Genomic DNA, 14,645 nt, shown 5'->3' on the forward strand with positions numbered 1-14,645 from the left:
GCTCGTGGAAAGATCGTGCGCCACTTATTGTAGACACTGAAATGCTTGGTCATCATCCCTTTAAAGGAGCGATGCAACAATTTCTGTACTTTGATCCCTGACGTCAATGACCTATAAAACACGCGTTCCTTTTTCACCCTACGCAGTCGAAGTCGCAGAAAAAATTAAAGAAAAAACGACCAACATTCCAATTGAAGATATCCTTATGTCTGAAAATCGCACCTACTGTATTTCTGCAGTGGGGCGTACACGCAGTACATCCTCAAAAAAGACAACGGGCCGCCATCACTCTACCGCCATGTTGTTTGTGTTTCGCGGCATAGGCGCATAGGAAGAGCACGATACCACCGCACGGAATGATTTTTCTTTGTTTCTTACCGCATGTCCATAAAAATATAAAATAAAATAAAACATAATGCTGTTAATTAAACAAGATTTATTAACTTTGCAAATACAAAACAAATTTGTTATGTTTACATTCTAACGTGTTTCAATTTCTGCGGATCTGTTATGTCATGGCGCTCACCAGTCCTGTGCACAAGGTGCAGGAGGTGTGAGATATTTTACTTTTTTGGCTTTTCTGCAAACATTATCAATGGTGACATTCGAATTGGTTCGTTGAAAGGATCGATAAGCGCATCAGGAATGGAATAAATGTCATAACTATACTCTAGTAGACGAAAGTTCCTTGCTTTTACCCAGCGGCCCATGCAGGCTGAACGTTACATCGAACCTGCGTTGGTGAGTTGAAACTCTTGTGTTGCTTTATACATAATAAAATCATAGTTGTACCGAGCGAAGGGGTGTAATTAATTTTTTTTCTCTGCTGTTATGAAATTCCTGTGACGTTGCCGGTTGCTGCGTCGTTCTCATGCCGTGTATTTTTGACCGCTCGTATGTGTCGAATCTGGGCTGCTGTTTTCAATTCGCGAAATAGTTCATTTGAAGTGTTATGCTTTTTTGACGAATGCATTATTTTGTAGCTAACACTTGGCAAAGTCAACAATCCCTACAAAAATTTAACTGTATAAATCGAACTCTAATTCCCTCCTTTTCCCTAGAGCATTCAAGTGCAGAAAAAAACTATTTAGAATTTACTAAGCTTGGCGAATTCGCGAAACTAATTGCGGAACGAAGCTAGAACGTGCTTTTCAGGCAACGAGGTATTTATCGTTTCAGTGTCTGGGGCATGTAATGTTCAGACACTTAACTAGGGCATGCAATGCAAATGAAGCACCTTGTAAGGGCAAATACCAACACAGTTTTTTTTTCTTTTTCTTCGCTAAGCACTTTAGCCGCTTTTTGCTGACAAGGCCAGCAACATTGATTAGTATCAAACTGCAATTCACGGGGAAAACACGTTTTTTTTTTTTTTTTACATGTGAAGTTACATATTTTTTCTGCTTTGATATAGTGAATTCGAGCTCTTTAGTTGTCTTGCGTGAATGAATGAGGTGAAGCTGGACAGCATTTGACACCTTTACTTAAGTAGACAGTTCTGATGCTTAGAAAAAGTATCGCGCCAGTAATATCAAATACGTTTGTATAGGTCACAATATAAGATTTTAAATGTGCCATTGTGAGTTTCAAAGCAAGAAATTCCTTTCATGAAAAATGCATAGAGTTCGACAATTTTTTCACACAGTGTCTTAGCTTAAAACTCGATGAGAGGATGTCTTGCACTTCTTACCTATGTGACGTCGTGCCCAAACCGGCTTTCTTGACAGGCGTGCCATGCATTGAGATGGGTGGTACATGTAATTACAGGTTGCTACCTTTTGTTTCCAGAGCGTGGTTTAGACATTCTTGTTGTGCTCACTGGCGTGCGTGTTCTCGCGCTCTTCTGCGTCATGCCGGTCGTCCCAGCATCTGACACGAGGTGCCGTTTCGGTGGTTGCCTGATGAAAGTCTGCTACTGACATTTAAAGGTACTATTATAGTGAGGGTGTACATCGTAAGAGGTTTGTTTGATTCGCCTGAAGTGGCTGAACTAGTTCAGCAGTGCAGGAACTGGCGCATTCGATTCACCCTGAAGTTGCACAGCCGCTACACTGGCACATTCGATTCATCCCAGTTCTAAACGAGTTCAGACCCAGTTCCTCAAAAGCTTGCATTAGCTCCAGAGTCAGTTCAGCGTCTTTGCAGAAGCAGACAACAAGAGCAGATGACACTCCTCGCCCATCTCTGCTTGTGGTGCCATTTCTCGGAGCTCTTGCTCAAATGTCTGCAATGTTTAACAATAACGCCCAGTGGGAGGTTACATTTCCTTTCACTTATGAAAATAATGCACCCATGGTGGACACAGAATCAAGATCCTAACCTAGGGTAGGAATGTGCTCAATTATGATATTCTGAAAGCGTTTTCTGCACCTGCTTGCACAGGTTTCGCTCCCTGTGGTAAGCGTTGAAACATTGACTCGTGTAAATTGTTTCTTTTTGATGCTATGTGGTGCTATGTTCATATTCTTCTTAAAAGACACAGGAAAAGTATCACACTCTTGATATTCCCCACCTTGAGTAGCTCTTGGATACAGACTGACGATCCCGATACATTGCAGAGGTCTGGGATTTAATACAAGGGCACTTGCATGCCCCATAGCTGAGCATAATACCGCATGATTTGTCCGCTGGTATTTGTGGACGCCCACTAGTGGGCCTGGGAAAAAACGCAGAGAATCGGCATTGGCATGCTAGTTCCACGCCAATCTTTCTTGAGAATCAGAATAAATGCTTCAACTTGACACCAAAGTGACGGTTGATAACTGTTTTGGCCAAAACGCTCTCGTCAGGCCTTAGTCTTCGAAGTGACCGCTCCTGACTGCGCACGGCCGCCAGTAACTCCAGACGTGAAATCATCCTGATGCTGCGCATCTATCATCTAAATGCCAAATTCTAGAGACTTGGTCTGAACTTACTATTGTTAAATAAATGTGAAGGAATCTGGACAAACACATTTCATACATAAAACTTTTTAGCAGACTATAGTAAGGAAACATCCACAGAAAAAACTTCGTTTTTATACATTAAAACTAAGAAAATGCGAATGGTCTCATCAAACTGCGAATAATTACATGTAGCATACAACATGGTGCGGTGAAACAAGAGCTAACAGATGCAGACGACACCCTGTGCTTCCGCTCCGAAAACCGATCACAGCGCCAGTCCTAACGCGGCGGCTGCACTGGTTCTGCGCCCTCATGGCAAAACAATGTTCATTTTGGGCAGACGCGTTTTGTCAGGCATGATACGCAGTCTTTACCGTTCTATAACCAAGTGGTTCAAGGAGGGTGACATGTTTTTCTAGCAGCATAATGATAAATAAAGAGTTTGAGCAAAGGGGTAGTGCTTAAAATGGCACAAAAAGAGGAGCACAAGCATTATTAACATTCATATTCACCACGAATTATACCCTCCTCATGTGGCACCATTCGGGAACAAATGTATTTCTATAAGTATCTGCATTCCGGAATACTTTTTTTGCCGTTTTGCAGAAGTATCTCAGGGATATCCCGTTACATGAAAGGCAAATTTATCTCAGTACCTGTATTTTGGGCCTCAAAAAGGAAGTATCGCAGTATTTGTATTCCCAAATACTTTTTGTAGTACCTCTGCCCAGCCCTGTCACATGCACACCTACATAATAGCTGCAGTTAATTTTTGCAATTTTGCTGCAAGGTTTTATTGTCAGATCAACATGTACCATATCCCAGATGTTTAATTTCTTAATACCCTGCTCATTAGGTAAGTCTTCTCCTAGTACGAAAGTGTGTTGCAGGGAAGCAAACCTGACAAAACTGCTGTTTACACTACGAGTGTCTTCTCCAGAGTGCACCAAAGCCTATCGAGAAGTGCACTCACTAAAGCTAGTGTGGCCACCTCAACAAACTTAAAGTAATCAGGACTATTAGGGAACTTAAGTGTACTGTCCCTGTTCGATACAAAGGTAAAATCAAATAGTGTGTTAGTCCAATCAAGTCTGTATTTTTGAGAACAGGCATCATCCTACCATAATGATCCAGCAAGGTACTAAGCTCCGAGTAATTCTCAAATAGCGAGCAAAAGTCGAGCTTTTCGTGCAGTGTTGGCACAAATTCATCAGAGTATTTTGGTTAATTTTAACGGCATATAGCAGGTTGAGGCCTTTGGCGCAGCAGTCGCATCAGTGAGCCTTCCAAGAAGTGTGAAGTTTAATATGCTAACTGTTTCAATTATCAGTCTCTTTGACACATCTGCTTTGCTTCAATGTAACCTGTTCTGCAGCATTATCTTGAACGAATGTTGCCGCCGGTGTTTTTGCAACAAGAATAGCATGAATGAAATGGATGCAAAAAGTTTATTTCAACAAAACAAGACCTACCACAAGCACAAAATAAGAAATGAACTAAATGCAAGTTAAAAAGAAAAAGGAGCATTAACAAAAAAAAAAAAAAAAGAAAAAAGAAGCTTGTTGATCCATGGGCATGAGTGCCTATCTTGTAGAAGGAAGTTGTTTTCACAACTTCCTAACAGAAGACATTTCTCTATCCACCACCTGAGAGCATGCACTCTCTAGCAGTCTGGCTGCTCCAAAAGACCTAAATTAAAGAAAAGAAAGACATTAAAAGCAGCATACACCAAAGCATAAAAATTAAAATTACTAAGCTGTTTTTGTCTTGCCCTCCATAGGAATAAGCAGCTGTACATAGTACTTTTCTTATGCTAAATATAAGTGAAAAAAGAGGGTATTTGAAATGGAAAGGGCACACTGTTGCAGATGAAAAGGTGTGACCTGATAACCAGTTGCAAATTATTTCATTAAACTTGTGTCCCAACATTTACCGCGGTGTTGCGAGGAATCAGCTGACGCTGACAAGGTTTGACCAGAGGAAAATTGGTGACTCCCTCGCCGGAGGGAGGAGGCAGTGGATGATGCTTTTAGTTTTTGTTAATGTTTTAGGCTAGGTGGTGGAAGCTGCCACCCATTATAAAGGGTACAGCTGTTATTATCCACCTATTAGTCTCGAGAGCAAGTTTTTTTTTTTTTACAACAATTGTTATTGAAATTGTTGGCCACGATGAGTGTTTGAACAGAATTGTAATAATAATTTGCAACTAATTACAGGGTCACATGCCTTTTTAGATATATCAGTCAGTTTTTTTCATATCAAACTCTAATAATGAAAAGTAAGAAATATGCAGGTGGAAACATAACAAAGGTAAAGAATAACAACAATAAACATAACAAGGGTAAATCATACCTGCCAAGTTACCCATATTACCCGGGAGACTCACGAATTTTGACCAATTTGTACAATTGCCAGAAAAATCTCCCAAAAAACTCAAATTCCCCCCCTTCCCTCCTCGCACTTAAAAAAGTAGTTTTTGCCGTCGTAACGAACGGCTGCTACGATAGCGAGGCGCAGCAGTCCTTCGCTAGCATGAGCAGTGCAATATAAATATAATGAAGTTGTCTTCATTTACATTTGTTGCCAATGTCTCTTTTTAAAAAACCTTCCCCCCCCCCGCTTAGAAATTCTCCCGGATTTGGTTTTTCCGAACTTGGCGGGTATGGTAAATAACGTTCAAGGTCTTGAAAGTCATTTAGGATAACCTCTGCCTATTCTTCTGCATCCCAGTGACAATACTCCCTCGATTGCATGAAAACTGTATGCCACAATTAGGTTTTCTGGCTAGACACTCCTCGTGAAAGAGGGATGGACAACCTGCACATTGAATAATGCCAACAGCACCAGCACAAAGCAGAGGCTACCTGCACAAGCAATGAACAGCATAAGCGAAGTCTTTTGGTCGCACTTGAGAAACTATAAAATTTATTATGGGAAAGTCTCGTCATTCCCTTTAGAATACAGTTTAGTAAATGGGTCCTCATTGACTGTTGTCAGAAGCTTACAGAGGTAAGGTCTTTGCCGGATTCTATGTATTGCATGTTAGCTACTGTGAATAAGCCACAATACAGAGCGCCGCCTTGACTTTGTGAGCCGCCTCGGTGGCTCCGAGGCGAGACCGCTGGCCTACGGATCCCCATGTGGCGGATTCGAATCCCGGCCGAGGTGCCCGCAATCTGACGGAGGCTTATTGTGGAGGAGGCGCCGTGTAACCGAGCTTTCGGTTGCACGTCAAAAGATCCCCAGGTGGTCCAAATTAATCCTCAGTCCTCCGCTGGGGCGTGCCAGATGCCCGTCGTTGGTATGGCACTTAAAACCCCCAAATTTAGCTTTGACTTGGCCTCGACTTTGTGCAGGTTATATAGTGGCCAATTGTAACTTCAGAATGCTGCACAGTTGCTTGACAAAATCAGGAGGAACATCGTCAATATAACCATACGCAAAGACAGAGTTTGGAGGTGACCCAATGTTTGATACTGAGAGCCAATGCAGTGACGTGATCGCTCAGTCGTTTTGGAGCAGCTCTTGGAGCAGCCAAAAGAACTTTTGGAGCACAAGCGCAGATTCCATTTTCATTCACAGCACTGCAAATATTATATTAAGATTCATGTGTTGACCTGTCCAACTAGGCAGAGTCTAGTTTGCCTCCTCACTTATGTGCAACCTTTTGTTATCATCGATTGCACAGCAGGATTGAATTCCTCAAGCGCAAAACTAGCAGTTTACCTGCATGCAGACGCACCAGACATGGTGACAAGAAGATGACAGATGAAGGACAGCATGAATTGTGGTGAATTGTAAATTTAGGTATGGAATCCCAGTGAAATAATGCTAGAATACAATAATTTTGAGAGCCTAAATTTGTTTCCTTCAAGTTCTAGAGGTTGTAATGAAACTGCAGTTCTTAATACAGAAAAAAAAAAAGCACTTGTCATTTGATTATGAAACATCAGTTATATTTTATACCTAGAACTTCATAAAAAAAAAAAAAAAAAGACCGCATCTTCACGTGGTGAATGATGTTGATTGGGGCAAAGCTCTCGGTGGTGCTGATGATACTGATTTTGTTCATAGGTAGTGCTGGGCTTTGGGTTGCATTGTTATAGAATGTGTGGTATGGAACGTGGTTATATACGCATTTGAGCATTTGACAGCAGCGCCCTCTCCTGTATAGACGTTGAGCAGCTACATGCAACGTTTCATCCATGACATCCCCAGCTCTTGAGTTACTACCACATCTCAGAGCTCCCTACTCGTCCCGCAGTCGTGGCCGAATGGTTAAGGCGATGGACTAGAAATCCATTGGGGTCTCCCTGCACAGGTTTGAATCCTGTTGACTGCACAAACATTATTTCTTTTTTTTTTTAAAGAAGACATTGGATGGCAATCGATGTGAGCACGGACGCCGGACAAGGCTAGACCCTAAGGAGTTTTGCCCCTAAAATTGGCCTGTAAATGATAAATATGCCTTCTTATAAATAACTCCGCCGAACTCGTTAAGGTTCTTCTCAAGCTTGCATTCCCTACTTCTGGTAATTTAGCTGCTAATTCACTCACACCTAGATAAGAGTGACAACTAAACAAAAAAGTTGGCATAAAACATTAACTTAAAGAAGAGTCCACATAAATATATTTGCAATACTGAAGTATCCTAGCTAAATCTAGAATTGGAAAAAGATACCTCCACAATACTGCAGTCAGTCTATCATACATACAAGCCAAATTTTATTCAAAAATCGTCCAGTCTCGCTCTGGAGGCATGCTTTCCCCTTAGCACACAGGTGCGCTGCAGCGAAGCAAGACACAAAATCGCGATGCCTACTCCGCGGTTGTCGCTTCACTGCAGTATACCAGTGAGCGGTGAGAAGCACACTCCACGAAACTAACCCGCCAGAACAGAACGCGAAAATTATTGCGGAACTTCCAATTGTTAGAAATAGTCTCAAATAAAATATATTCTAGAAAATAAATGAGGTCTTGACAACTAAGCTTTTGGCAATTAAAAAAACACTGGGTTTAATAGAGTCGAAAGTACAAATTTAGGCCATAGTTCCCAAATTTACAAATTTGGGAACTATGGTGGTTGCATACCACCATCGCAAAATGCTCTTGCTCAGAGTCTTGCAGGTAGACTGCTGTATAGTTCTTCTCTCGCCTGGCTGGCAGATGCCACATCCGGTCCGACGCCAGCCAGTTGCATCTTCATAGCGCTGGAATCCACGTTTGAGACCCCTCATGCCGAGGAGTCGGTGTTAACACATGCCTTTAAGAACACAACATTCGTGCCCTCTGAGCTTCGTAGGCGACTTCAGGTATGCGCCCGGCAAAATAGAAGAAAAAGGGCAAAACACAATGGCACTCGCTTACACGAGTAATGTCTGTGTTTGATGCGAAATCAGACCGAGTTAGTATGTTATATGACGTAATATTCTAAAGATCTGCAAACTCGCACAATCCTATCGTTCCGGCCAAATTGCAAGTTGTTAAAATTAAGTTTTGGCGCAATGTTGGCCCGAGTTCCTCAGATTTTGGTCAAATGTAGCACTTTGGCACAAGTATCACATCACTGCCAATGGTCTGGAACTTTTGTATGCAATAGCTGAATGAAAGCATCTCTCACCTGTTTGAATTTTAGTCCCTCAGCTAACAGAACAGCTTGAAAACCACCCCAATGTGGAAATGTTTTACGCGTTAAGTACTGCACAATATTCATAACACTATCAGACAGAGAAACTGTTGGATCTTACACATGCCCGTTCTTTTTCAGTAAGTGAATAACTTTTGTAGAGAGGAATTAACTCTGCCCCTATCATACTAAGGTGAAGAAGTGCCTTGTTGTGAAACATTTTAGAAAGTGCATGCTTTCTTATAACTGTCACATTTTGTGGTCTGCCTCCTGCGTTTGATAAAACTAATGCACAGTTTTTCGGAAAAAGTTGCCCCACCGATTGTTGTCTATTAGCTGCTGCTGAGATACATCCTCTTGAGCTGCACAGGGAGCAACAGACTATGGCAAGAGCTGCATCTGGTTGCTAGGGAAGGTTGTAAGACTGCTAAGGAACGCCTGAATATCGATAAATTTTTCATTTAGCTCTCGTTCATCGCATTGGGCAGAGGAGTTAGCTGTTGGTTTAACTAGATGAACTCAACCATGGAGTACTTAAATTTATCAGATTGAACTAGTAAACATGTCTGACTTTTTTTTTTTTTTTTATAATACATGCAACAGTTTTTTGGTCCAGTCTTCAAATGCTGCTAGATAGGTTGGATAGTTGCTAAACTTGGCCTGAAGGAAAATGGTTCAGCAGCAGGGCTGTGGCAGGATGCTTGCCTCCAGTGGCCCTGCTCTTTGTCGCACATGCTGGGTTGTCCTCCCCCAAGCCAGAAAATGGATTATCAGACACATACAAAGAACAGGTCTCCTCCATCCCAAGCAATAGTGGCAGTATGGTTTAGTGCCTTACACAGCCTGCAAGACCCTTGTTTCGTGCTCAATGTACTTCACCCACGCTGCTTCCCCCCTCCCACCGTGCTTTGGAAAGGGCACACTACCTTGGTTTCAGTCACTTCAAAGGCCACCCACTTACCAGCGTCTACAGAAGCTGTGCTGCCCGAGGAAGTGACTTTTAGGCACTTCTCTGCACTAGCTTTCCCACCCGAAGCATTGCCAGTGGCACCGGCTGCTTGCTCCCATGCCTTTACAGGAGCTGTGCTCCCCAAATAAGAGGCTTTTGGGCACTCCTCTACACTAGCTTCATGCTCACCGTTCTCTGCAAAAGCTGAGACTTCCAAGAAAGTGGTTTTAGGCATTCTGCACTAGCTTTTCTACCCAAAGCATCAACAGCGACTTTTCGGCACTCCTCTGCACTAGCTCCACACTCATCGTTCCCTCCAAAAGCTGTGCTTCCAAAAGGAGTGGTTTTCGGGCACTCCTCCGCACTATAGTCCGTTTCACCTTCAGTCCGAGCACAGTGGACGCTATAGGAGCCATCAAAGCCAATCCAGCGTTGAGAGGGTGGCATGTGACCTTGAGCTCCAGGTGTTGCTCTGCCCAACAGGCAGGTCACGCGATTTTCTCCTGGCGCTGGATCGGCTGGAATGGCTTGTGGAGTCCACTGCGCTCGGAACGAAGGTGGAACGGAGTATAGCTTTTCCACTCAAAGAAGCTGTGCTCCTTGAAGATGTGGCTTTCAGACACTCTTCTGCACTAGCAAGAGGCATGCTCTCCCAGGTTTGCCCTACCTGACAATCCTTGCTGTGGACTCAAACACCACCAACCAGCCTGAACCCAGCACCATGGCTCTACTTCACTGGCACATCAGAAGGCTTGCCTCCTCTGTGCCTCCGCTCAGTCTTTCCATATGTGACAACTGGTTGGCTTCTGTCCAGAACGACCTCAGAGGCCATGCAGGCACCTGTTACAGGACAGCCTGCAGATTTTGACATCTCTGCCCTGCTCTGACATCTCTGCACCTGATCAGCAGCTGCTTCACAAGGTGCACAGGTACTCTCAGGGGAGGAAGACATAGCCAAGAGGCCACCCAGTACTTTTTCTCTCCGATGAGCTATACATGGCTTGCATTTTTGTTGCATCAGCAGTCATTACTCCGTACCATGCTCCTACCTTCTGCAGCATAAATTTCACACCTTCAAACTTGTACTTCTTGGCCAGAACAAGTAGGAATGACACTGCGTGCACTTATAACTGCCAGTCCTCTGAGAGGAATGGCCAGAAGAGGTTTCGAAAGAAATCAACACTTTTGTATGATAACAGCCTACCACTTTGTTGTTAGGTTGGTGCAAAATTATACTCTACCTCAGAAGTTGTAGGTACTATTTGGAAAGCCAAGGACGTTGGCACATGGGTTTTGAAAGAGCCTAGATTTTCCTGAGCCCTCAAGAAACAAACCAGTGCTCAGATCAATGCATTTGTCCCTGTGTGTTTCCCAAAGCTGTACGAAACATCCGAGACGAAGTATGGTTAAGAGGTCAAAGGAACCATTTTCCAGCTCCAGTAACAATATGACATGCAGATGCACACATTCTGTGTGCAGTTAATACCAGCGGAACCAATGATATCGAAATCAGAGTTGAAAAATGGTTCTCTAAAACTCTGTTGTCTTCTAAGAACGATGAAAAAGACATTGTTCTCAAAAACAATATGAAGCTTTGCATTGTCTGCTTATGCACCTCGCTAGGTAAGAATACACCTCGCAGTATTTCTCCAGAGTTAACCTAGCACCGTTTAGCGATGCAAATTTAGTAAGACCAGGTTTGGAGAATGTACTTGAGGTAGGGAGTTGTAGTTTCCTTGCAAAGTACTAAAAACAAATACTTCAAGTTCTCGTGAACACTGAGTATAAGGGTGATTGTAATTTTCATTCACCCTCAAAAGTAAAATTTTTGAAAGAAATTTTTTTTTTTTTAGGTTTATGTGCTAAACGCAACGGAGGGCACAGGAATGTTTAGACCACCGGGGGGATTTTTTGTTGTGCAACCGAAAGCTCACATTACCCACGGTGCCTTTTCTGCAATAAGCCTCCTTCACGTTGTAAACACCTCAGTCAACATTTTTTCTTAAGTACCTTGCAAGTGAATATGCACAGGCGCCCACTTGTACGGCTACTACTGTAGCCATCCTTGCGATCGATGTCTATATTTGTGCTCATCGGCACAGACGCCATACCTTGCTGCCGATCTGGCTTGGGTGGATACCGTTGCAATAGTGGGTGCTACTAAGGTGATGGTGTTTTTTTTGTTGCTCGCCAGAGAACACCATCATTTATAAAGTGCTTATATAAGAACCGGTGCGGCGTATCGAAATAAAAGGGCTTTTTCTTCTTTTTAGGTGTGGTCACGAGCTGGGCTGCTGTTACTTGGCCGTCGTCCGTTCCTAACGTGGTGTCAGAAGCTGGCTAACACCGTCACTATGGCGGAAGGTGACCTCCATATCCAAGTGGTTTGCGTCGGAGCGTCGGGACTTCATCCTTTAGCACCATTCACTTTCACCAGCCCGGCGGAATGGCCGACTTGGATTGCAACGAGGACAGTCAGGTATGGATCAGAGTTCTTTGCAAACAAGTCTTTCACGGTATGCACCATGCACTCTACTTCACCGTTACTCTGGGGGTATCACGGGCTGCTGTTTCTTCGTCATCGTCCATTCCGAACGTTCCAGCTAAAAGGATGTGACTATGTTCTGATTGTAGACTACTATACTCTGTTTCATTTTGTGTTGTACCGTAGGAAAGGCTACAAGCACGAGCTCCTTGCTCTAGGGCACATCTCGGCGGCACAAGCTCTCGTGCATCAAGGGCAGCTGCCAACGCTAATAGCTCGCACTTCTAGCCTTTGCTGCGGTACAGCATAAGGTGAAACAGAGTATACTCAATGTTTCCTGAGGTCATCTCTCTCGGATCTACATCTGCGCAAGCAGCCATCTCAGCTGTCAAGAGTTGCATGGCTTGCTATGGAATCCCGAACGTCGTGCGGACAGATATTGGACCGCAGTTTGCATCTCACGAGTTTGCAGACTTTGCTCAGGCGCAGATTTCGCCACGAGGCTAGGAGCCAGCGATACGCCTAGAATAACGGCAAATTAGAACGCATGGTGCGTATCGTGAAGAACTTGTTTGCAAAGAGCACCGATCAACACCTGGCTCTCCTATTGTACCGAGACACACCCGGTGTCAATGGTGTTTCTCCTGCCCAGTTGTTAATGGGAAGAAAACTAACTTGACTTCCTGGTCTACCAGAACGACTTCAGCCATCACTGCCAAGCCATCAGAACTTCAAGGCAAGAGATGCCGCAAACACGTCACAACAGGCAAACAACCACAATCGCCGGCATACTTCAAGTCCTCCGACCCCCTTGAAGTTGGGGGAGGACGTGTGGGTTAAGGACGTCAATTGCCGAGGCAGTATCCTCAGCCCCGCTCAGTGACCACAGTCATATGTGGTGGAAACGCCCAGGGGAACTCTGCAGTGAAACCGTCAGCATCTAATCCCCTTCTCAAAAACCAGTCAACAGAGGAACTGCCAGCCAGTGAACGAAATCCAGGACCAAGTTTACAGCAGTCTAGGCCTGGTGAGGGTCAACCAGCATCATCGCCAGAGCCTCAGCAAGAAGGGCTTCGGCTGAGACGCACACTTTGCGGTCGTGTGATTGGACCGCCAAGGCGACTGACTTATAGATCTTAAGGGGAGATGTAGTGGGCAATACTAAGGTAATGGTGTTTATCTTATTGCTCCCCAGAGGACACCATCATTTATGGAGCGCTTATAGAAGGAGCGGCGCGTGGAAATAAAAAGGGCTTTCTTTTTTTGGTTGTGGTCACGAGCTGGGCTGCTGTCACTTGGCTGTCGTCCGTTCCGAGCAGTCGCGACCGATCCACTGCTACTCGTTGGCCAAGCCGCCGAGGAACTCGAACCCCTCTTTGCGACAAAACTCACGCTGCAGGAAGCTTAGCTCCCGGTAGTAGTCATTCATAACCTGCATCTCGGCAGCGTGACTAGATTTGTTGATGCACACGCTAGCACTAACGCTGGTGTTGTTAGTGCCGACGTGCACGATGGCAACGTCAAAATCGGCAAGCCTGTCAGACCGCGAAAACAAGTTCTCAATCCTAATCCCACTAGATGCGGCGACCTCAATAGCCCTCCGGTCAATCGACGAGAAGTACTGGTTCGAGTAAGGATCACCGGCTACCAAAACACGAAGCACGTTGGGAGTGCGACCACGCTCGTTTACAACCCGATACAAAATCCAAATTAACGCGTTCAAAGCGCAAAATACAGACAATGGCAGTAAATACTAATGAATATGGTTAAACAAATAAGTAATCAGGCAAATGACAAAGGGAACGCTTCAAATGAGTGCAAAAAGCTTGCGTGAAACCAACCCAGAACTTGACCAGTCGCAGCAGTCGCAGACTCGGGAAGGGCAGTGACAGCGGTAACAGCCACACGAGGCTGCGACACCAGAAGTGATGTCACCCTCAACTACCGGTGTCGAAGGAGCCATGCCCAGACAGGGCAAGCTACTTTGACACCGGAAGTGACGTTTTACTACTTCCGGTGTCGAAGGAGCCGTCTCCGTGTGGACATGGCTCGAGCGACGGCCGTCGGAGCAGACACTCCCAAAGAAAATACTAAGGAAAAAACTGCGTATGCAACAGACGTCAGCCACAACGGAAATACAACGTTGGCTGCGCCGCACGTCGCCCGCTAAATTAGCGGATTTTGGTGAATTCGCGCGTCTCAGTTTTTGTCGGCCGGTTTAGTGATCTTTTAGGCGGTATTATGCTATAATATTTGATATTCGGTCTCTCTAGATGATACTAAAGAGAGTCGCAGTGTTTGGTAACAACCGAGAATGAAGCGGAGTTTCCCTTTAAAGGGCAACTTGGTCAATTTCAAGAAATTTGACTTAATGGTTAATTATATATCCCGGGGTAGGAAGTCACGGTTCTATTTAATTACTTTTCGAAAAAGTGTAATATTTTTTGCGCAATCTTCATTTAAAGTTTACCACAAACCAAAACCGAAAGCTTGTCTATGGCAGGCAACATTGCTGCTGTGCATCAGCTACACGCTCTAACCACGCGGTACCAATTTCGTCGTTGCGTACCAGGCAACCGGGCGCAGCTCGACGCGAAGGCAAAAGTCCTTTGCTATGACTGGTCTTCCGCTACACCCGACGACGCCTGCACTGCCACGGCTGCAGCTTGTGCTTTAGCTCAGAAAAGCACTACTTTTCCC

The 14,645-nt window shown here is 44.4% G+C and overlaps 1 protein-coding gene across 1 annotated transcript; it reads left to right on the top strand.

The window, feature by feature from the left end:
* Positions 1–511: 511 nt before the first annotated feature.
* On the top strand, positions 512–13,795 carry LOC115327267. Its single transcript, XM_040223571.3, has 3 exons — positions 512–741; positions 11,734–11,939; positions 12,641–13,795. Exons 1-3 carry the CDS (start codon positions 709–711, stop codon positions 12,783–12,785), a joined length of 384 nt encoding a protein of 127 aa, XP_040079505.1. The 5' UTR covers positions 512–708; the 3' UTR covers positions 12,786–13,795.
* The last annotated feature ends 850 nt before the right edge of the window (positions 13,796–14,645 follow it).

This window comes from Ixodes scapularis, unplaced genomic scaffold (assembly GCF_016920785.2).
Source record: "Ixodes scapularis isolate PalLabHiFi unplaced genomic scaffold, ASM1692078v2 ptg000005l_1___fragment_1__unscaffolded, whole genome shotgun sequence".
Lineage (NCBI taxonomy): Eukaryota > Metazoa > Arthropoda > Arachnida > Ixodida > Ixodidae > Ixodes > Ixodes scapularis.